A 25,491-nucleotide genomic window follows, 5' to 3' on the forward strand; every position below is an offset into this window, starting at 1 on the left:
CGTTTCAGAATGTTCGAATTCGCCAGCGTGCGTGTAGTTGTGTGAATGGAAAAGAATAGAATAGAATAGAATATAGCCTACTTTATTGATGCCTTACTCAAAAGTACTTCAGCCCTGAATAGGTCGGGGATCGAACCAGCATACCTCGGATCAAGAGGCTGAAGCTCTTACCAGTTGGCTACGCCTACACTCCGATAATCCGTCAAAATGTGTGTCTCAGTCCTGAATCTCGAATTCACATAGAAGTTAGCTTAAATTGTAGAAACAATAGGCCTATAGCTTTTTTTCAGCAGACATCGCAAACATAGCCTACACATTCGCAAAACGGAGAATATCTTTCACTCGCGCATATGCCTGCTCAGCATTATAGCTCTCTCTATCTCCCTCCCTCCGAGGTAGCTAGACCCTAAGATTTTTCTCCCTAAATGAATGAAAATTGGTGTTGGGTCGACATTTTTCATCCTTCCCCTCCCGTCGGGTCAGGCTCCTATCGCAGAACGCATGCCTCCATTTTAAAATAACATTTCTACGTAGCATAGGCTACAAAATGTAAAAACGAAATATAAAAAATTAAATACTATGAAAAAGTTGAAAGTCAAGTTTGCTTAAGGTTTGTTCAAAAACTCTTCCAGAGTTTTTACCTCAAACAACACAAATCAACACAAATAAATAAACAGATAACTCAAACGTGCTGTATGTCATAATGAAACAACAGACTATCAACAACACGGTCTGACACGAATGACGCATGGCTTAGTGCAAACTGAACGATTTGATTCGTGCACGAAGCGCCATCTAGCTATCATTATGTGTAAGTAACAGCCTCCCATTCTAAGGACTCAGCGGTCTTTTGACCGCCTCGCCGCGCTTTAAGTAGTTCACACCAGCACAGCGCTTCTAGTAGGTCGTCAAAGCGGTCAAATGACCGGGGCGCGGCGCTTCTAGGTATAAGTGGGTCAGAACGGCCCGGCGCTTCTAGTGTTAAACTTAAATCTCTATGGAAGCCATAGAACCATACAGTAAAAAGTTTTGAAATTTAACACACATATTCCTCTATGGCCAATGACCACTTTCCCCAATTTACAGACTCTTAACCTCAAACCTCTAGCGCCACCAACAGGTCAAAATTCATCAATTTCTCAACAACATTAATGCAAATAACTCTAAAATGCTTAGACCTATCAAGCTGAAACTTGCTCAGTGTATTAACGCAAAAGGTATAGCCCCACCCACCTATTAACAAGACTTGCCACAAACGCTGTAGCGCCAACAATAGACCAAGGTCAAAACTTTCAAAAAGTTTCACAGGTCAGAGATTTCATCCGATTCTCACCAAAATTTGCACAGACCATCTTCAGACCATGACTTATAATTGCATTGCTTTATGGTACAATTGACGGAAGTGCTCGCCTGTAACAGCCAATCCAAATTGGCGGCGAAGCCGCCACACAGGAAGTGAACCTATATCTCTGCAAGGCTTTCACGTATCAAGACCAAACTTAGAACATGGGCTCAGAACCCAATTAAGAGAAGCCTCAACAACTTTGGTGCCCTTTGACAACTGTGGGGGCGCTATAGTAACAGGACGTAGGCTCATATCTCAGCAATGCTTTCACGTATCGAAACCAAACTTGGTATATGGACTTGGGACCCCACCCTGAGGACACACAATACATTTGGTGTACTCTGACCACTAGGGGTGCTATAATTAACAAAACTTTCTCTTATCAACACCAAACTTGGTACGTGGACTTGTGAGCACATCCTGAGGACCTACACTAAATTTGGTGACGTTTGAACACTAGGGGCGCTATAATAAACAACACTTTCACCTATCAAAACCAAACTTGGTAAGTGGACTTAGGAACACATCCCAAGGACACACACACACAAAAAAAAAAAATAGAAATTAATTTTGGCTATTTTCTTCACATCCACTCTCTCTCTGTCTCAAACCCAGACACAAGCAGACACACCCTCCTCTATGGTGGTCGTGGGGGGGGGTTACATTTGCACATGCCCACTCTCCCATGTCATGTCTTTTGACGACTAGGGGGCGCTATAATCACAGGAAGTCAGCTCATTTTTCAAATAATGCTTTCATCTCTCTCTCTCTCAAGCCCAGACACAAGCACACACACCCTCCTCTATGGTGGTCGTGGGGGGGGGGGTTCCATTTGCACACGCCCACTCTCCCATATCATGTCTTTTGACCACTAGGGGGGCGCTATAATCACAGGAAGTCAGCTCATTTTTCATTAATGCTTTCATCTCTCTCTCTCTCAAACCTAGACACAAGCACACACACCCTCCTCTATGGTGGTCGTGGGGGGGGGGTTCCATTTGCACACGCCCACTCTCCCATGTCATGTCTTTTGACCACTAAGGGGGCGCTATAATCACAGGAAGTCAGCTCATTTTTCAGTAACGCTTTCATCTCTCTCTCTCTCTCTCAAGCCCAGATAAAAGCACACAAATACTCCTCTATGGTGGTCACAGGGGGAGGGGCGGAGGGGGGGTTGTCTTTCCAAATTTCCAAAGCTTGGCCCCCACATTGCTGCTCGCAGCTTTAATTAAAATTGCAACCACAAGGGGGCAACATAAGACCGCCCTAATAATATGAAGGTTCGGCTCATGGAAAAACCCGAAGACACCGCGCTGGTGACAAGCAGAGAAAAGAGACATGACGCTCGGCATGTTAGATTGCAGTTGCAGAGTTTTCAAATGTTTCACAGCCTAACTCACAGCTCTCTCACTCGACGTAGCCTATTCAGTCAGTCCAGCAGAGATGCCAGACCAACGTTTTGGTCAATGGAGAGGGAGAGAAATGCTCCGCATAGCCGTCTCATTTAATCATTAAAATGAAAGTGATGACTGGCGAAATTAATCAAACGACGTTTCAATAAACCATTGTTGAAATGAATGAAAATGGTTTTAGAAAATCGCCTATAGGCCTATCAGAAGGAAATAGCCTTCAATTCAACCTGAAATACTCGAAAGGCAACCTTAGATTAATTCATGAATTCATTACGGTTACAAGACCGCATTTCCGTGAATAGGCTATTATTGTCAATGTCAAGGCGAAGACGAAAGAGATGGACAAGATGGACATTTTGGCTACATTTACATGCTAGGAATACTTAGAAATGTGTGTAGGCTATTTTAAAACGGAGGCATGTTCATTTTAACCGGCGACGCTGGGTAGCCTACATGTACCCAGCACTTGTTATCACAGATTTTGTCCCCACCACTTTTGACAACTGAAAATAAAATGTATTTAACAGAAATTTCTTTAATACATGCCTATGCTTGTCACTTTACTTATAACCGTAGGCTACATGCATGGAGAAGATCGCGCATTTTGTAACATTGTAACAATGGATGGTCAGATATGCGATAGGGCAGTGAGGGTGATTCATTGTAACCATCGACTAGCAGGCCTTGCTCCGCAAAATAAGTTTCTAGCAACTTATGTATCGTCTGCATGTTCATGTTGATTCAGAGATAGGCATAGACTACCATAGGCTGCTGGGCGTCAAGCTATATGACAGCATTTTATCATGTGGTGAATTAATAACTAACGTCAGTTTAACATGTCAGAACTTTTGATAGGCGTTTCAAGTGCATGCCGCGAATAAATAAACTCGACTGACTGAATCCCGTATATTTGTTGGCAAGGCTAAGCATGGCAGTGATTAGATTCGAGCTGTGGCGCAACTGGTTGAAGCATATGAATCGTACGCCAGCGACCGGGGTTCAAAACCCACTCCACGAACCTCTCCGGAACCCATCAAGACAAAAGGCATCGTTTTATTAAAAAAATGAAAGATTTTCTGTTTTGCGATTTTTTTTCTGTTTGTGATGTCTGCTGAAAAGAAAAGTTAATATGTGAATTCGTGGTTCAGCGCACACTCACACACATTTTTACATTGACTTGTATGTGTTCTTGAACAAATGCGAACTTGTGAAATGGAACAGTACTTCGGCAGTGTTTGATGACGTTTTTTAACGGTTCTCGAGTTCATGAGAACACAAGTATAGAAAAGAACGCACATTGAGAAACGGCCATAGTGTCGGGCTCAAGTGTCTGTCGAGAGAGAAGAGGGGAGGGAGGCAGTCGTCCTCAGTGCCGCATATAGGTAGGCTATAATGTAGTGAACTGGTTAGACGAGTTTGGGGGAGGGGGAATGATCGCACAAGACAATTGCTCTTCATGAAATGGACATCCACAAGGTATAGGGTCACGGTAATGCAGCATGCAGCATGCATGAATCTCTCTCTCTCTCTCTTTCTCTCTCTCTCTCTCTCTCTCTCTCTATATATATATATATATATATATATATGTGTGTGTGTATATATATATATATAACGCACAAAACTTTGTTAAGCCAGCTCCATACATAACAATAGCTGCCGCACGCTCTCCCCGGCCTCCATTTAAACTAAGGGCAAACCCATTCATTCGTGCCCAAAAAATTATTGTCAGTAAGGATAGGTCATATTACCAAATGGCGAACCTCGAAAATGATTTAGGATATAGAGCCGTGTCCATTATGCACTACAGTTATTTTTTAGGCTATTGTTTTATTTGAGTGTTTTTGTCTACCATGGCAAACATAGTTGAAACGTTCGCTCTAAACTTATGTATTTCCAATCGGCTTTCACAATCAGCTACAGCTGTGCTGATGATCACCATGAAAACTTGCAATGTCTATACAGAACTGCTTTCACTTCCCCGAGTCGCGAACGCAACATGCACAACAATATACCGATATTTAGCAAACACATGTATTTCCAGCTCTCAAAACCGATGAGGTCCAGATCTCAGTGGCCTCATAGCTGCCTACAGCCATGCATAGTAAGCCTAATGATAGCCTTGCCAAATAAGTCATCAGTCACACACCCCTAATCGCGGGGTTGACCTGTTCCTTTCACACTGAGCCCCGATGAAAACAACCTCCTTGGCGGAGATAATAATTAGGCCTATCAAATTAAAAGCACACTACGACAGATATACTTGTGTGATCACGCAACACAAGAGAGCATTTAGCGATGAGAAAGTTGTGAATGAGTGCTTAACACCCTGGAGTCTAAATACCCCCCGGGGGATTTGAAAAACTGTTCCAAACACACATCTCAATCTCTGCTTTTATAGAAACACCATTAGAAACCTTTAATCAACTCGTTTTCAAATATATAGCCTATGTTTTAAGAGAATATGGCAATGATAATGGCACTTTGTAAAAACAATAAATTCATTAAATTCAATTGCGCAGCAAATTATCAGATGAAGCACCGGACCTAATTTCACTCCATGTCTCGCGGACCAGCAGCAGTCTCCACGTTTCGCGGCCCATAGTTTGAGAAACGCTGCATTAAAGTGTCATTAGGTTGTAGGCTATATGTTTAGTGTTTTCTTTGTGTGTTTTTCATTGTAGTGTGTGCGCATTGAGTAGTTCCTTAAAATATGGAACAAAGAGCGTCCCGTATCTGTTCAATACGGAAGAAGACTTTAACTATTACTTATATATTTCTTATAACGAAACGCGAAGAAAAAATACGAGGACTGACCATCTCGTTTCTCCGCGTTTCCCCCAATACCATGGCGACAAAGAGAAATAAATATGATTTGACATTTAAGCTGATTATTGTTGACAAATTTGCCACACAATTCGGGAGAAGCAGCGGACAGGCAAGCACTTCTAGCCCAAATTAACATGGCAACGTTGCCTATGACTAAAGTGTCTAAGTAGGCTAGTCCTACTAATGTTTGTAGCGCGCCAGTTTACCCATCCCCTACATCAAAACAGCTTAGAATCAATCAAAGAATCAGCTGTGTCGGCGTTAGGCTGTAGGCGATTTTTCTATAACCATTTTCATTCATTTCAACAATGGTTCATTGAAACGTCGTTTGAATAATTTCGCCAGTCATCACCTTCATTTTAATGATTAAATGAGATTAAGGAGTCGACTATTGACGGATATAAGGTCTTCATCATTAAATGCAGTTGAAATGCGGGATGAAACTTTCTGCCACCTGGTGGTTGTTTGGGTACATTGCCTTAGCCTCGAAAAAAATCGGCTTGACGGCCTTTTTTTTCTCTTCGGGAGTCCCGCGGGAGAAGGTGCATTCTCAACCCGTACCCACTGTAGCCTACAGAACATCTATGATTCTGTAATTAGGTTAACTATTATTGTATTGAATGTGAGTTGTATCAGTCCACAACACCACTACAAATGACACTGGGAAACCCATTCTATTTTATTCATCTGGTTGAACAACTACCGTGTTTATATAGCCTATATAGTCTATATGGTCTACAGTAGGCTATGGGCCAACCTGATAGAGAGCATGAGCATGCTGACATGGAGGTGTGTGAGGAGAAAAACAATTCTGAAATATTTGATAATTTGAAAATTGAAAATTATGGTTAAGAATGAAACCGCCACAAATTTGGTCCCCCCCCAATGTTGACATCATGGCTACGGCCTTGATAAATTGAATCATGGTCAACATGAATTTTGCCTCTAATTCCCTCTGCCACAATTGACCAGCAGGCTACTATTAAGTAGAAGTTTGAGTAATATGGACAAAATGATTGATAATAATCAGTGATGTCTATAATGATATTTATTGAACTAACTCGATGGTGTTCGAATGTTGAGTCTTGGTAATTGTATTGTTGACTTCATTGAGGTTCAGAATAGGACTGCAACTACCGTAATGATTATTTTGGTTGTCAACTATAATCTGTTGATTATTTTTTCTATATTAGTCAACGATTATTTCTGTCACACTCACCATCCCTGCACCTATTATGGGCTCCAATGCATGTTTTACCTTACCTGCTCAAGTCTGCACCCCATGAATGTCACCTTAAAGTCCAGTTTCTGCCTCAACATAACTTAAGTTCAAATAGTAAATTAAAATAATGTCCATATACCAAATAATAAACCAGATTGTTGTATGCTAAATGCAGAATAAACACTTGTAAGGTTATTAAAATGAACAAAGGTTAGGAAGAATAAGGCTAGTCCTATATCTCACTGGTCTATTGCACTTAACGGTGACTATAATGCTATCATGTTAGCTAACGTGTTGAGACTTTCTTTTCTGACAACATAAACACTACAAAACCAAATTATACCCTTACATATAAGGATAATTGTGGAGGTGGGCCTCCACCCACTTACAGATTTATGAAGGGAATAGGTATATTACGTGTGTACATTGCAATCAGTAGCGCTGGCAAAAAAAGCCTCTATGCATCAATCATGGAACTGTGGTTTTACAAGTTTTACATGCAGATAAAACTAGGACCCCATGACTCAAGTGTTAGAATTTTAGTAGAATTACAAATATTTATACATTGTGAATTTGTTATCACAAATGTCTTATCTAAGTACACTGTACAAATTATTACTTTTGTGTCTTATGTCTTCAGGATGAGCTCTGTAACTTTACTTGGCAGGAAGTCCAAGACCGTCTCATCAGCTTGCAGCGTGAACAGCAGATGTGCATTCACAAAAAAGAGCTGACAGAACTGGATATCTACCACAGAATCCTACGTTTCAAGAACTACACTGTGGCCATGGTCAACAAATCAGTGCTACCTGTGCGGCTACATTTACCCATATTGGGTGAAGTTGTTTTCCTCACACAGGGACTCAAATACAATTTTGAACTTATTCTATTTTGGGGTCCTGGTTCACTCTTTCAGAACAAATGGAACCTTCATCCTAAGTACAAGCGTGCGAGCAATCGACTGGAGTTGGCACAGCAATTAAGCCGGGTAATCCTATTAGCAGGTGTGGCAAACCTGTTGCTCTGCCCTCTGGTGCTAGTCTGGCAAGTTCTCTATGCATTCTTTAGCTATGCTGAAGTGATCAAGCGTGAACCAGGCAGCCTGGGAACACGCCGTTGGTCTCTATATGGTCGGCTCTATCTCCGCCATTTCAACGAACTAGACCATGAACTGCAAGGACGGCTTGGACGTGGCTATAAACCAGCTGCCAAATACATGAACTCTTTTGCCTCTCCACTGCTTTCTGTGTTGGCCCGTAATGTAGCCTTCTTCTCTGGCTCAGTTTTGGCTGTCTTGATTGCACTCACAGTCTATGATGAGGATGTGCTGACAGTACAACACATTCTAACAGCAATTACAGTGCTGGGTGTGGTCATCACTTTAACAAGGTGGGCATTTTATTTGATGATGTTTAAACTCAGTCCGAATGATCATTCCATCTGAACGCTGACAGCAGGTAGCCTAATTATCAACATTATATTCTGTGGTCCACAGATCATTCATCCCAGATGAACACATGGTGTGGTGTCCAGAGCAACTGCTGCAGTGTGTCCTAGCACATATCCACTATATGCCTGACCATTGGAAGGGAAATGCCAGCAAGAGTGAAACCCGTGATGAGCTGGCTCAACTTTTTCAGTATAAGGCGGTGAGACTTTTATTTATGTACTGTATGTTAGCTGGAAATTACTTGGCATGTTTTCATCCGACATTATTTGCTAATAGAATGACAAGACAGTCACAAGGAATGACAGTAAATACATTTGGTTCGTTGATCTAAGACTTTTGGTATAGCAGAAACACACCTCCTAACTGTTGACAGGTTCTTTGTTATATATTTTTGGGTAATACTGAATTTACCTATATATTCCTAGGTATTCATCTTGGAGGAACTGATTAGCCCAGTCATCACCCCATTCATCCTTATCTTCCTCCTGCGCCAGAAGTCACTTGAGATCATAGACTTTTTCCGTAACTTCACTGTGGAGGTGGTAGGTGTCGGGGATATATGCTCTTTTGCCCAAATGGACATACGTCGCCATGGAAATCCACAGGTGACTGATGCCATCTGAAGTGAAATTCCTGCTTTTGCGTTGTCTCTATATGAATATGATTAAAGCACTCAAGGCCTGCTCTTAAGTCAGAATGTCATGTCTAATCTTCTATTGTAGTGGATGTCTGAGGGCCAGACAGAGGCTTCTGTCTATCAGCAAGCAGAAAATGGAAAGACAGAACTGTCGCTGATGCATTTCACTATCAAGAACCCACGATGGCAGCCACCACAGGACAGTTCTGTCTTCATTAGCCACTTGAAAGAGAAAGTCCAGCAGGATGCCCAATCAGGACCCTCCACCCAACCTTTGTTGTCTGAGGCCCCACTCTGTGGGTCACTGTTTTCAAACGAGTCCAACACTAGTGTGAGTAGCTTAACTTCATTAATGGGGTGTTTCCAAAAGGGCAGATGTGTGTGACTGTGGTGCCTCGTTGGACTTGTCCAATGACAAAAAATGTCTGATTCTGTTTCTGATTCTAATTTGATTCAACTCAACTGTATTTTCTACCTCACTCTTCTCTGTTCCCAGCCAAACAATCCTCTGGCTAGTGTGTTTACTCATCCATGGTTGAAAGCACCTGGTCTACCCAGCCGGGACTGGCGTTTTCTCCCCCCAAACACTACTGTGTCAGCTGCTGCTTCTGTTCTGGCTTCACTGTCTGCTTCACAGCCTTGCCCAGCCAGCCGTACCCACTCTGTGAACACTCTTCTGCCCTCAAACAGCCGCCATTCTTTACCACAGAACCATGGTAGCACTATGTACTTTAGTGACCGCACTGTAGTGGACAGGTGAGGTCAAATTTCATGTTGGTAGACAGTTCTGTTTGTAACATAAACTTACACATAATGGTAAACCGTTTCTATTTTTTCTGAAGTACGTTCTGATCTTGGTCTAAAGTACATAATGGTTGGTAGTTATGTGATTTAAAGAGTATCACATGTTGAGGACATTACCCTATCTCATTTGCATTTTTTTTGTAAATACTACTAAACATAGAATGTAAAAGACATATAAAGTTAAATATTACAAAGTTGAAATGATGTTTTTAGTATGCACAAAGAGAGGGGATATGTAGAGAAAAAGGACAATTGTGAGGACAATTGTATTGGAAAGGTTATCAAAACAAATCAAATAGGGAAACATGGAAATAGGGTAGAGAAATATGGAAATGTAGAAAGATGGTAGAATACAGATAAATGTATAGATGTGTGATGAAACTGCATACATATTCAGAATGTCTTCATTATTTAGATACACTATGCAAGATTGTCACCTCAATATAACCTTTACAAAGCCAATTTGATGGTAAACAAACTTGTTATAGGTAAATCTTTTCTCTTCTATCTTTCAGTAGATATAGCTCTTGGAGATCATTTTTGCCTGTTGTTGTTAATCCTTTGCCTCCTCAACAAAAGCATTTCATTGTGTACAGGGGGTACAAGTCACGAGAAGTAGGCCATTTGGCAGAGTAAAATATGAAAATGCCCACGACTCTAGGAGGAGCTCTAAAGTCTCCAAAAATACCTGAAACTGCATAGTACTGTATACCCTTTCAAAATGTAGAAAAATCAAAATAACAAGTGGCATATATAAGACTTATGTATGAGGGTTTCTATGTTAAGCACTTCAAGCTAAAATTGCTTTGCAAACACTACAATAATGTAATTTTGATCCCCAAATGGACATACAAATGTAGCTGTGTACAGCAGACTAACATGGTTACAAGTGGTAGTTTTCCCAGGGACAGTAGTCTCCATCACCCTTTCTATACCATCCTCCTTACAGCAAAATTACTATTTTGGCTTGATGCATGTTACAACCTCGTTGTATCTGTTTAGTTGACCTGATTTTGTTTTTTTGTGTGCCTGCCAGTATGTCTGCTAGTGATTCAAGGCTCCATAACTCGGCACTGCTGATGGAGTATGCCTCCGCAGAGATGAGCCTTCATGCTATTTACATGCATGAGGTAAGCTCCTGATAGAAATAAGTCTCCATAGTGCATGAAACTCGTTTTCATTCTGAGAGAGTAGATAAATATGTTTTAGTTTTTGCTAAACTTTTCCTGTCATCTGTTGGTGCAGTACATACAGTATTATCACTGAGCAATACAATTTCACAATCCAATGCATTGGTCCACACACTAAGACGATTTCTGCAAAAGTTATATCACAGACAACATTTGGGCAGTAGAAAATAATGCAGTGAAGTCTGTGTTATACAACTGACACCACTGTTGCCCCACTTATGTCCATATTTTGATCTGTAGATATCAACCAAGTTTGTTTGACCTTTTCATTTTAAAGGGGAACTATGCGGTATTCTAGCTTCATTTACCTTAACCCTAGCACATGAGTGGAAATACCATGCTTGCAACTTTGGGCCAGCATGCCGCTGGACTCAGAGACAGAAAGTGTCGCAGCCTCGCAATCATGCTCGCGATGTAACAAACTGCTTTTCTGCACTACACACATACTGTACAGTACACGCCAGGCACCGGCTAGAACAAGGTAGCGATGCAGTTTTCTGACATTTGTCATAGTAGACGAAGCGAAAAGAAGCAGAAAGCGAGTAAACCATTGTTGAAGGAACAGGGAAAGAGGAAACGGCAGACTGACAGATTGAGGTGTGTCGTGGTGCAGAAGACGCCGGGTGGCCGGTCACAACGTTATAAAGTTAACCTAATAACCAGCCGCTGTAAGCTACAATCAGCATTTCCCTCTCTATCTCTCTCCCTCAACTCTCTGTTCCTCCACTCCCTCTCTCTCCCTCCATTCCCTCTCTATCTCTCTCCCTCAACTCTCTCTTCCTCCACTCCCTCTCTCTCCCTCTATTCTCTCTCTCTCTCTCTCTCTCTCTTTACTCTCTATTCATTCTCCAGCAACACTCTTGTATGCCACTGTTGTCTAAATGATGATAACATCTCATTTCAAAGTTTATTTCCGAGTTCGTTTTCGTTATCAATATAACATCGTCTTTTTGGCGGTTTTGGTGGTTTTTGGCAGAGAAATGCAGTACTTTACATTCCTGAACATTCTCTAACCATAGTCATTTCGAATGGTGCTGTTTTCTGCACTAAAATTAATTTTAGAGAGCAGCTGCTTAATGCTGTTCATGGTGCTTTCTGCCCCTTGTTTGCGCACGCATGTGTTTGTGACGTTGCGTAGGAATTTATGTATAGTTTCCCTTTAAAATCTAACTATATCTCGATGAACTCTACTCTTCTGTATCAAAGATGCATTATATGATAGACATCACTAATGGAGTTTGTATCATACAGGTACACCAGCAACGTGCAGGGGTAGCACTTTCACAGATCCCTGTGTCACTGAAGGAATTCAGCTGCAGCTCTGGTAAGATATGATATTAATTTGCTCATCACTAGGCTTTTTATTACTGTGCATGAATTTATTAGCACTAGTCTTCTTCCTCTTCTTCTTCTTGTACTGTTATCATTATGAAAATGCACTCTACTGTTCTTCTGTTTCTTCTTAATTATAGTGCATGAAAATGCACTATTCTGTTCTTCCTAGGCTTCTTCTTATTATTATTATAACAGTGCATGAAAATGCACTGTACTGTTCTCCTAAAGTCTTATTATTATTATTATAGTCCATGAAAATGCACTGTACTGTTCTTCCTAGGCTTTTTCTTATTAGAGTGCATGAAAATGCACTCTACTGTTATCCAAATTATTAGAGTGCTACTGTTATCCGACATCTTCTTATTAGAGTGCATGATATCTTCTTATAATTATTAAAGGTTCTGATATTATTCTTCTAACGCTTTTTGTAAGTCTAATTCAGTTTCAACCGTTTAACACTAGAAGCGCCAAGCGCCGGTCATTTGACCGCTGAGACGTATTACTTGAAGCGCCATGTTGGTTTGACCTAGATATACCTAGAACTGCCGGGCTGCAGTCTTTTGACCGCAGTGATTACAACAAAAAAAAATATTTTCACTCGATTAAATTCCAGGACCCTACGTTTACGACTTTTCCACTAAGAATAAGGTGTTTACATGAGTTATTAAAATAATACTCTGTTCATATTCCCGTTTACATGGCACGCAGCATACTCTGATTAATGAAAGTTCTAACATTCCTTCCCTGAATGTTTCCATAGTAACTTTATCACTAGCCTACTAAGCTATGCTGCCACATGTCGCTACTATGCTGTCTAGCGTGTTTCTTCCTTGCTTCAAAGTGCAGTCTACCTTCTTCTTCATTCTCGTCATCTTTTCTGAGGCTCCGCTTATAAATAACTTGGAAAAGTTTGCCGCCAGAAGGTTTTTTTCTTTTCTTTTACTGTCGCAACAGAAAAATACCATGGGCCGTCAAACAGTGTGTTGTTATTTGCCATAATGCTGTGTTTAATTGTCGCGAAATACCGTGAATATTCCAATAGAATGTCATTATTCCGAATAAGGTGTTTACATGTCTAGAATGCACCTAAATAACCAGAATATGATCGGAATACTCTACCTATTTTATTCCGGTTATGCTTGTTCCGAAAATGACCTTATTCTGGTTAAGGCAATCGGAAAATGATGTTTACATATATTTATTCTGAATATTGGCTTAACCAGGTTAATATCGGAATATTAATGTCCATGTAAACGCACTCACTGTTTCAAAAGTGCCGTAGTGGCGTCCATATAGTAAACGTAAACACGAATAATCATTAGTAAATTCACTGGGAGTTAGAATGCTCGTCTTTTTCGAACTTCAGAGCATTATTCCATTTTTCAGAGTGTCAGATTGAATTTACGAACGCACCCTCTATCGCTCTCAGGCTTTAAGCATACAATCTCATTAAGACTACAGATCCTGTTTCACTACTTCCTTTGTCCACAACTGTTTCAAAATAAAAGTCCTCACTGTAAAAATACACTATTAAATCATTTAACCATTGAAACTACTCAACTATTTAACTGTTCAACCGTTCCAACTATCAGTTATCATCAACTATGCCTCCAGTCAACTATATGAAACCTCCACGTACTTAGCAATCAACATAGCAACCATTCAAATTAAGCATTTATGACAGTTTCCATAGCAACCAACATGACTATACTACCAGAGAGGGTTAAAGCGGAGCGAGAGGCCCCAACGTTCGAGCATTTCCGCGTTCTACTATTGCAAGGGGGTTGGGAGGGAGTCCCCCTTTATGCAGACCAGAGTAAGCCCTCGCTGCATTAATGTCAATGGGAGACTTGTGGAATGTTATCAATAAATTGGTCATTATGGCTTTCTGGATTTGTTGATGGTATTTTTGAATATTTTGTCATAATCTGTACGTTTTTCCGATCATTTCAAGCCTAAAAGTGTAATTTTTAGTGTATGGATTTGTTAAGAAAAATAACTTAATATCAGACCATGCTGCTGCTGGTTACTGTCTGGTTGCTAGCTAGCTAGCTAGCCGCCTACCTAAGGTAACATTTTAAACGGAGCAGTGTAATTTCTTTGAAATGACAACTACCTGAATAACATTAGTGACATTAGTTAAAGTGGGTAGTTTATAGTCGAGTGAACTTGCAACGGTATATACAGTTTAAGCGGAGTCTTTCAACTGTTAGTGACCTGGCAGCGCATAGCTGTATTGTCATGGTTACTGCTATTCACTTCCATTGCTTTTTAAGCTAGCGTACGCTAGCTAGTTAGCTCGGTTCACAGACTAATTCAATTATTCATTCCGTGTCCAATAGAATGATTCATTGGTGTCATGCATGATTTTAGACAGTAAAACTGTAATCACAATTATATGTTTGTATGTTGTTAGCAGAGTATGTTGTTAGTCTCGTTCAAAATCGAACGAGACTATTACCTGGGCTGGGCAGATCTTTACTTGGAACTATATTCAGCCTCATCGCCGACGAAGCACCGCTAGCTAGGCGCAAAGTTCTCACGTAGCACCACTTGAATCCCATCCCGTGAAGTTCCAGTCGAATCTAGAAGTTGGGAGTTTACAAGACTGCTACGTGAGAACTTTGCGCCTAGCTAGCGGTGCTTCGTCGGCGATGAGGCTGAATATAGTTCCAAGTAAAGATCTGCCCAGGTAATAGTCTCGTTCGATTTTGCATTATGATTTGTACTCGTTTTGAACACACGGCTCCCAAGATATATTTAGAAAAAAATGTAGACGTCTCGGTCACTTTTTTGGAGGACGTGCTCACTGACACCCTTCATCTACAGCAACTGTGCTAAGCTAAAGCTAAAATCGCTGCTCCCAAAGCAGGAGAATGCCCGGACGGATTTTAACCGGGTTTTTTTCACTGTTCTAACTCTGGGGGTGACCGAGACTAGCTTAATTTCATTTTTGGGTGGCGTATTCCTTTAAAGACGTCAATGGCAGTGAATGAGTTAAACACAGCCAATGAAATGCGTTTTCAGCTTAGACTCGTCTTTGAACTTTCGCGATTGATTGCTAATAGAAAGGAAATGCCCATATTTGGATCGCATAGCATCATCTAGGAGAAACAGGGCTTTCCAACGTTGTCACACACTATATGATTTGGATCACGGTCATGGTAGTACATGACACTTTAGAATGGGAACTTTTGGTAAAATTTGGAGAAATATATAGGTGCGAGTAGACAAAATGTCATAAACTAAACACTTTTATGTGCAAATCAGACTTTGTTCTTGTAGTAGGGTTGTAGAATATGCTATGGTAGCAAACTTGCACAAAATCTCGAAATTGACTGGTGCTAAAAAAAATATGTTTTCACCTGCCGTGTCTCGCCTTAAATAATTTAACCATTTAAACTACTCAACTTATGAAATCTTCAGCCATTTTAACTGCAAGTTGTCATCAAATATGACTCCTTGCAACTGTTTCCTCTGTCCACAACTGTTTCAAAATAAAAGTCCTCACAACAATAATTCACTATTGAATAATATTTAAACTACTCAACGGTTCAGCCATTTTACTTGCCAGTTGTCATCAACTATGACTCCCATAACCGGTTTCCTCTTCGCACAACTGTTTCAAAATAAAAGTCATCAGTACCATAATTCCCTGTTCAATCATTTAACTACAGTATTTCAACTATGCAACTATTTAACTCTTTAGCTATTCCAAATTACATCAACTGTTGTCATCAACTTTTCCTCTACCCACAACTGTTTCAAAATGAAAGTCCTCACAAAATAATTCTCTATTAAATAGTTCAATTATTTGAACTATTCAACTGTTTAACTTTTTGCACATTCCAACTGTTCATCAACTATGACTCCCACCAAGATTTTTCTCTGTCTCACCTATCTTTGTGCTTTGATTATATTTGAAACAATATTTAACAAAATGTTATACTCCCTGGAATTACATTCTCTAGTTTGCTTTATTCTTCTTCCAACCAATTTTTGTAACTAATTTAGCTCAAACCATTTACTGTACACATTTCATTCAACCACCATTGCAGAGGTCTTCTAAATAGCACTGGCACTATGTATTTTTTACTTTTTATTACTAGTAGGAGTACACCTTCCACCTGGCTACATCCAACTCTCCATGTATCTACATTTATCCACAAAACGTTATCTTTCTTTGCAACCAATACTATTTTATCCAGGATTGCTCATCACAAATAAATAATTTTGACTGGTCCTAGCGGCTTCTTTTGTTAAGTAATAGTCCATGTCTGGCACATGGGCACAAAGTTATTAAACCGAGCAATTTCCAACTAAAACATGTAACGTTATCAAGCCAGGCAGAATGTTGCATGATACTCCTGACCCCTCAGAAGAGACATACAGTTGAGGCCAAAATTATTAGCCCCCCTTGTGAATTCACACATAATCCTTTGTTTATACATGAAAATGAAAATGTTCAAAAATGTGCCTAGTTTATATGATTACAAAATAACAAAGACTGTATACCCACAAAGTTTGATGATATTTTTTTACTCATGCTCTGATTTGTGACAAGAAAAGCAAGAATTGACATGTTCAAAATGATTAGCCCCCAGACCATTAATAGTCAATAGTGTAGCCTTTCTTTGCTTCAACTGACAAGTCTTTTACTAGGTTGGCACATATCTCTTAAGCACTCTTTAGCTCCAGCTCGTCCAAACGGCATGGTTTTCTTGTATGGACTCTTGCTTTAAGCATGTGCCACAGATTCTCAATGAGGTTGAGGTCTGGTCTCTGTGTAGGCTATTCCAGCACCTTGATTTTGGTATCCTTTAGGGCGTTTTAGACCACTTTTCACTATGCTTTGGGTTATTATCATGCTGAAGGACCTGGTGGCGACCTAAGCCTAGACTAAGAGCAGACATCTTGATGTTATCCCTCAAAAGGTCAACATAATCTTTCTTTTTCATGATCTCATGCACCCAAACAAGGCTCCCTGTGCCTGAAACCGCAAAACCGCCCCATAACATGATGCTCCCACCACCATGCTTCACTGTGGAAACTATATTTTTATGGTTGTACAGACTGTGAAGCATCTAGAAATTACAGTATAGCCTTTCTCCATATTATAGGCCTCAATGAATTTCTTTCTGAGGTCCAGACGAATTTCCTTCATCTTCAGCATGCCTTTAAAGGCAGCCCCCTCTCAGACAGGTGTTCAAGTGCCTGTAGGCCTGTTCCATGAAGTCTTTAGGTAAACAATCAATGCTGATTGGATGTTCAGGTGTTGTCTGGACATTAACTGACTGCAAATGTGCGGCTTGAAAGGTGACAGGTTGGTCGTGTGTGTTTAAAAGCAAAAAAAATCACATGGGGGCTAATCATTTTGACCACTCCACTTTTCAATTTGAGATTTAGCATTCCTAATAATAATATTAGCACTCCAAAATGCACCAGAATCTACATAAGGTAACACTGTAACAGCAACACATTAAAATAAAGTGTTACCGAGTAAGGTTCCAAAGGGCTAATAATTTTGGCCTCAACTGTATATATAGTTTAGCTGTAACTATCGCTAGCTAGTTGCATTGCATGCATTTGCAAAGCACTCACTTTAAATAATAAAAGAAAATCCTAGGATTGTCAGTGCTCTCGCCTGAAGCAGCCCATTCATAAAGGAAATTTCAAACTAAATTTGAAAGAGCCACTGGCTCATTTAGTTTAATTATTTTCAATTTGTAGTGAAGCTACATAACAGTTTTTAAAACTCTTCTTACTTTTACGTATCCAACACTTTATAAGGGTCAAACTTCAAAAGTTTTGTGCAGATATATTTATAGTGTGTTTTTTACAAGGTCTGAAGACCTTTGAAAACAGGTTTTTGTCTAGTTGTGTCTACACTAAAGATGAATAAAAACTGATTTCATTACATTCACTTTACTCTCATATTATTAGAGCCTGAGCACCAACGTGCAAGACTCCATTGTTTTTGGACAGATTATTATTATAAGGGCCCGAGCTGAAGCGGCTGCACCATAGGTGCAAGGCCCTATTATTTTTGTACAGATTATTATTAGGGCCCGAGCACCGAGGTGCGGCCGCTGAAGCAATTGGCAAAGTTTTGTAAAAGCACTCAGTATTACAATGTAACAACTATATGTAGGTACCCACAGATACATAATGCAAGTACAATGATAGAATTGATCGTACATGTTGTTACACAGGTTGTACCAAAATCACAATAATAACCAGGATACTGATGTACGCACAGTCAATGTTAGTTAGCACTATGTTAAACTGATTTAGCTAACTTATAGCCAGACAGCTAGCATTCACTGACAATATTGCTGATATCCAAGACAACCAGGAATAGTATTTTGTGTGTCATTGATTGTTGCATATTAGTGTGAGAGCCTATGTATCCGATTTGGGGGCCTGTGGGATTTGGATGTTAATTTTTGGAGACATTCATATCTTCATTCTATAGGGTCTAAGGAATGAAAAAAAACATGTCTCCATTTTTTCTTTTGACTTTTAGTGCCTTAAACCCCTTAACATTCCTGATGATGTGCCTGAAAAAACGCCTGAAAAGCAATCCAAATTGAAATTGTAACTGCACCCCAGCCCTTTGTGCTATTGACAAAATAAGACCACTTTTGTAAAGCAGACATTCTCTATTTCCTTCATATATAGTCAGATTCACTGTAAATTGTTCTGGTGAAACCTGTAGATTAAGAATTATTGTAATTTTTTATAATTTTTGTCCCTCGCCTAAAAAAAATAAAATGTATATCTATTAAACAGACCTTTTACTGTGAGGAAAAAGGTTTTAGACATAATTAAACAAAGGCAACAAGTCCTAAGAACTTTAATTTCAAGTTTCATTACAATATCTCAAAATTTGTGCTCTCTACACCATTTTATATGTGGGCATGCCTAGGCGTTTTTGCAAAGTACCATTTGGAGTCTCCAGCTGGACACTTTGGGAGACTTATAGGTATGCTAATGGAAAACAAGCCACTTTAAAACTTCATCTAGCGACTTAAGCGTCTTTTTGGTTAATCTGACGACTTTTAAAAATATGCCTTTTCAGTGACAGAGTCATTGTTTTTCAACATACCAGTAATTATAACTCTGTGCCACCGTCAGAAGCGTTTCCCACGGTTAAGCAGGGCTGCAGATTAGCTCTGATCTCCTAAAAATAACTAGCACTGCCTGTTTGTATTATGAACGTAGACATGTGGGCATATTCGTGCTGTACGTGACTATGCGTAACGCCATGATGTCATCTAGCGACTTTTAGCGACTTTTCAGCGAGCAAATAGTGACTGATTTTTTTGCCAACACTGCCTGACTGCAATAAAATATCTTTTTATCCAACATTATAGATATTCATGTTTCATGTTTAGTCTACTATTACCAGTGTTCCAGTCATAATTGACCGACATGACGGGTTTTTTTTGCTGTTGATGGTTACACGTGGTTCAAAAAAAAAAGAGAATTGACTGATTATCCTTTTTCATGTTACGTTTTCATGTTAAGCATTTAACTTGCTTGGATTCATTCCATTAGTATATTTTTCTGTAGCTGTCTTACAACTCAGTCAGTTCAGTGCCTGTTTCGAGGTACAGTATTTGATATATAAAGGATTAGTGACTTCAGTTTGATGCATTGCATGTTTCGAGATGGCAAGCAAGATATTCTCTGAAGCAAGATCAGAAGTCGACTTTCAGCTATGTATCCAGTGTCAGAAAGCAGACATGTCTGAACTGGTACATCAGCCCTCACTGGAAACATATTCAAAATTTCTGTCTTTTGTCCATGAGAGAGGAAAATATGGAGATGCCGATTACCCACAGATAAGTAAACAGCTACAACCATACAGTGCAAGTGATCTGCAGCAGAATAGTGCTGTATGGCACAGGAACTGTTACAAATCAACCTGTAACAGTCAGCATCTGCAGCGTGCTAAGATTCGCTACCAAAGAGCATGTGAGGAGGGTAAGCTAGAGAATCTCCAGACACGGCGTGGTAGGCCATCGACAGGTCCAGCAGAAACAGCTGCAACGCCATCATGCTCATCCGGCGAGACTTTATACACTCGCTCAGCAGCAGCTGCAGCCATTAAGGAAATGTGTTTTTTTTGTCAGAAGCAGACCAAAGATAGTCTTCATGAGGTGTCCTCTTTTAATGCAGGCAAACAACTGAAAGAAGCTGTGCAAAAGAGCAACAACCAACAGTGGAAAGTACAGCTAAGTGCTGCCATCACTGCAGATGATGCACGCGCAATTGATGTCAAGTATCACCTAAAATGCTGGGTGCAGAATGTTCAACGAAATAAAAGGACATGTGATGAAAGTAAGGAGTTTGAAAAGGTGGAACATAATGTTGGGGTGGTAGCATCAGATATTGAGTTTATTGGCTTAGTTCGATGTGGCTTGCAGGCTGGAGAGGTCATCAATATGACTGACCTCAAGTCAGCCTATTCCACCATTCTTGAAACAAATGGTGTACATAATGTACAGACAACTACAAAGAACATTAAACAGAAACTTACCTCTCACATTCAGAATGTCCAGTTCATTAAGACAAAGGCTCGCAATGCTCCTGATCTTGTATGTTTGTCTAAAGTGTGTGATGCAGCGGTGGAAGAAGTGACAACTAAAACAACTCATGATGACATACACAAGTTGTTTGAGAGCGCATCTATTCTGCGAGATGCCATTGCTGCTCATATCAAACAACCTTGGAAATTTGAAGGAGAGCTTAGCACCGTTGATGCTGAAAACAGCGTCCCCAAAGAGTTGTACACATTTCTCCGCTGGGTACTTGAAGGACCAACTTCAAGCATTAGACAAGAGACTATGCGCATAGCCTCTGCTCACAGAGATGTCCTTGCTTTGAGTCAGAATCTCATGTACTCTTTCAAGACAAAGCGTCAAGTAATGTACACAGAAAAACATCCCAACGCACCATTCCGCCATCACCTAGAATGGCCACAGCAGCTAGCTGTAGGCATAGCAGTTCATCAATCAACAAGAAGTAAGAAGCTTCTTGACTTCCTCCATGGTTCTGGTTTGTCTGTTGATTATGATCGGATCCTCAGACTTGAGACACAGCTGGCTAACTCAGTCATGGAGCTGACCAGGGAGCAGGGTGCCTACTTGCCTGCAAACATGAGAGTGGGAACATTCATATTTTTTGCTGTGGACAACAGTGATTTCAATGAAGACACATCTGATGGTAAAAGGACTCTACATGCTACTGCTACTGCTCTTTACCAATGGCAAACAGTGTCCACAGACCTAGCCAGCAGGACCAGAACAAGGCTGCTTAACCAGAAAGCAAGAGATCGCTCCTTGAAGACACTGACAATGCCAGACTTTGTCCAGTGTTGTGCACCCAAGACACAGACAGTCAAAAGTAGCTCATTTCCTGACTTTAAGCCTGGTACAAGCTTGGATATAATCAAACCCTACTTTGCACAGGACATGGTCTGGCTTCTTTCACGTTCCATGATGCGAACAGATGAGGCAAAAGATGAACAGGAATTTAGAGCAGACCACATACTACCTTCTGGGGGACTTGAGCCAGATCCTGCAGAAGGTTCAGTGGTCACAACTCCACAGTTGGCTGAAAATGAACAAATTCCTGTTTTAGAACCTGCGTCTGATACAGAGGCAACAGCTCCACAGCCACCATCTGATCATGACATTAAGCATCACAATATCCCTACCTGGTCAGCATACAACTCACTTCTGGCCTCCAAGAAGCCTCTCACAGAAGTCAATGTTATGCCTTTGATAGCTGCACCAGCACACGAATGGCAAACACTGATCACAGTTTTGAAGCAGACACAACAGATAAATTGCACAGTCATGGGTCCTGGCCGAAAGACTGTAATAACTCTGGATATGGCACTCTATGAACGTGCAAAGCAACTTGAAATGACCAGAGATGACTGCAAGGGAAAGTGGGTGCTGAGGCTGGGTGAAATGCACACTGTGATGGCAGCACTGAGGGCTGCTGGCAACATCATTGAAGATAGTGGGCTGGATGAAGCCTGGATTGAAGCAGACATCTATGGTCCTGCTACAACAAGGCAGATCCTAGAAGCAAAGCATATGAAGAGGGCTCTAGAAGCACACATGACTACAGTCCAAGCCCTGTTTGACCTCTATCTGGAGGAATTCTTTCAGGAATATTCAACACTGAAGAGTGTATGTGCAGAATCAGCAAAGCTAGCTGACGGAAGCTGTGTTGGACAGATTCATGCAAAAGTGCTGGAGGGGCAGCAGACCATGCTGGCTACATTAGTGTTGAACAAAGTACTTGAGGCTATGGCACAGTTTGACAAGAAGAAAGAATCCAGTCATCCACTTTTCAAGTTTGTTTGGCGCTACATGCACATGATCTTACTGATATATACATTCATCCGTGCTACGCGTGATGGCCTTTGGGAGCTTCATCTGTCCTCACTTGATGAGCTGTGCAAATACTTTTTTGCTCAGGACAAGCTCAAATATGCCAGGCTCGTTCCACTCTACCTGGCAGAAATGAAGGCATTGCAGACCACTGATCCTGACATATACCAAGAATTTATGGAAGGGAATTTTTCTGTCAATAAAAATGAAATCCCATTCTGTGCCATTGGGGTGGATCATGCACTTGAACATGTTAATCGCATTATGAAGGTCACAGGAGGACTTGTGGGGATCACTCAAAATGCTAGTGCAAGGGAGAGATTCTTTCTCACTGCCCCTGAGTTGAGCAGGCTTGCTGAACAAGCACATCAAATTACTGGCACACCCACGACTAAACGGAATCAGCACCACGAGCTGTCCATGACTGTCTGGACAAGGCAGGAAAAGAATGTTGTACGACTCAAAGATGTGATCAGATCATCCTTGAATCCCATGACGTATGATGGTGAAGATCTGCCAAATGTTATAACAAAGGCTGTGATGCCACCTCATATTCAGAAAGATGTATGCAACCAAGATGAGATTGGGCAGCAGATGTATGCTACTTTTGTGGACGAGCGGATCAACAAAAGTGAAATTAGTGTCGGGGCCAGAATGAAGAAGGATCAACTGAAGATGTGGAAGTGTGCGAGAAAAGTAGTAAAACAAAAACTAGCTGACCAGGTTGTAGAATTAAAGGATGAGAGGTCACTCTTTGCTCGTATGCTGATAGTTGCTCGATCACGACCAGAGATTGACCTGAAGGAAGCCATTGGGCAGCATGAGTTTACACCCCAACCACGTGCCCTGTTCTCAGTGACTGGAGACCTTCTGCCATGTACGGACAAGAGCAAGCTCATGACCATACTTGAGGAGCTGCCCAGTCAGACCATTTGTGATGACAGTGACCAAAATGATCAGGATGTTGTAACTCATAGTTGTCCATTGCCAACCAAGAAGGTCATTGTAATTGATGGAATGGCTGTAGTACAAGGAATGGGAAAGCCACCATTTATCACCACATGTGCCCAATGGGCCAGCCACTTCATAGCCACCCTGGCTGTAAAGACCAAAGATTATGATGAGATCCATGTAGTGTTTGATCGCTATGACCTTCCTTCTTCACTAAAGGAGGCCACACGAGAGAGACGCCAAGGTGGAAAGCAGCCAACTGCTTACCATGTGCAGGACAGCACCCCAATGGGGAAATTGTCTGCCAAACAGTTCCTATCAAGCATCAGGACCAAAGATGAGCTGACGGTCTACCTTGCCAGGAAAGCTCTTCAACACTTTACGGGAAAACCACAGGTTTTCATTGTCACATCAAGGCAAGATGTTCTCTCAAATTGTATGAATGTGCAACATCTTCACAGCTCCCAAGAAGAGGCTGACACAAGAATAATTCTTCATGGTCTGGATGCTGTTAAAAGGGGTGCAACAAAACTCTATATAGAGTCCCCTGACACCGATGTGTTTGTTCTTGCAATTCGACGGTACCATCAGCTATGTAAAGACACCTACTTTATCACTGGTGTGGGTAATAAAAAACGGATCATCTCTCTGGAACCAGTGGTTAATGCACTTGGTGAAGAAAGGACCGCAGCCTTGCCAGGCTTCCATGCTTTTTCTGGAGCTGACCAAACAGGTCGATTTGCTGGTAAGGGAAAGCTGACATGTTGGCAAGCATTTAACAGGAGTTCCCCAGATGTGTGGTCTGCATTTGCTGGTCTCGGAGATACAGAAAGAATAACTCCTGATATGGAAAAGAGCATCGAAGAATTTGTTTGCCAGCTGTATGAGCCTGGCACTACCCTGACAGATGTCAGTGAACTCAAGTGGAGGCTATTCACCAAACGACAGCTGGAAGCTCAAAAGCTGCCCCCGACACGAGGGGCATTGCATGAAGCCATTGCCCGTGCACATTTCCAGGCAATAATCTGGGATCAAGACCATGTAGCTCATCCGAAGTTACCATCACCAACGGATAATGGATGGGAAGAAGAGGGAGGCCAACTGGTACCAATAACATCTCGTGTTCCCCATGCCCCAGCCACCATTACACAGTTAATTAAATGTGGCTGCAAGAAGAGCAAATGTATGTCACACTGTTCTTGTAGGTCTCAGGGTATCAACTGTTCAGAGATGTGCTTGTGCGGAGCAGATGAAGAGGTTTGTGGAAATATGAGCCAGGGAGATATGGTAGGAATGGATGATGAGGAGGAGGATGGAGATACTTCTGTTTAATATGATTGCAAATCTGAAGTGTCATTGTAAACAGCAGCACATGAACCATGAACCATTCCAGAAAATGTTTTCTATATTTTGTTTTCATATTGTTGAAACTGGTTAAAACAAGTATTAAACAGAAAGTTTGGATGTTAAGTGCCCTGTGTTAAGCATTTATTTAGCTTGTATGTTAGAAAAAAAATAGAAAAAAAGATACAAAAAAATACCAAAAATAATGCAAAAAATAATTAAAAAAATAAATAAAAATACTAAAAAATAAAAAATATATATTTTTTAAATCCTAAAAACATATAAAATAATTATAAAACAATTATGCATGAAGAAAAACATAATATACTAACTCTTTTAATTAAAATAGTAATACAAGCCATATTTCAGGCGTCAATTGCAGTAAAATATCTAAATCGGGGGGGAAATGGTAAGAAACTGGGGGAAAAAATGGAGACATATTTTTTCTCGAAGTTCAATGACCCTAGAACACATTTCAAACAGTCTCCAAAAATTAACATTGAAATCCCACAGAAATACATAGGCTCTCACACTATATTGCTAATACTACTAAAACAGTTATT

The 25,491-nt window shown here is 40.7% G+C and overlaps 1 protein-coding gene across 6 annotated transcripts in view; it reads left to right on the forward strand.

The window, feature by feature from the left end:
* The window catches only part of atg9b (autophagy related 9B), an 839,198-nt gene that overhangs the window by 810,597 nt on the left and 3,110 nt on the right, over window positions 1–25,491 (forward strand). For all 6 annotated transcript variants that reach the window (XM_062517341.1, XM_062517342.1, XM_062517343.1 and 3 more), the window contains exons 7-13: window positions 7,446–8,194; window positions 8,301–8,454; window positions 8,681–8,860; window positions 8,978–9,223; window positions 9,389–9,648; window positions 10,733–10,826; window positions 12,138–12,210. In XM_062517341.1, the coding sequence (XP_062373325.1) occupies window positions 7,446–8,194; window positions 8,301–8,454; window positions 8,681–8,860; window positions 8,978–9,223; window positions 9,389–9,648; window positions 10,733–10,826; window positions 12,138–12,210 (1,756 nt within the window). The remainder of the gene's footprint in view (window positions 1–7,445; window positions 8,195–8,300; window positions 8,455–8,680; window positions 8,861–8,977; window positions 9,224–9,388; window positions 9,649–10,732; window positions 10,827–12,137; window positions 12,211–25,491) is intronic.

The sequence above is a fragment of the Sardina pilchardus genome, chromosome 2 (genome assembly GCF_963854185.1).
Source record: "Sardina pilchardus chromosome 2, fSarPil1.1, whole genome shotgun sequence".
Classification (NCBI taxonomy): domain Eukaryota; kingdom Metazoa; phylum Chordata; class Actinopteri; order Clupeiformes; family Clupeidae; genus Sardina; species Sardina pilchardus.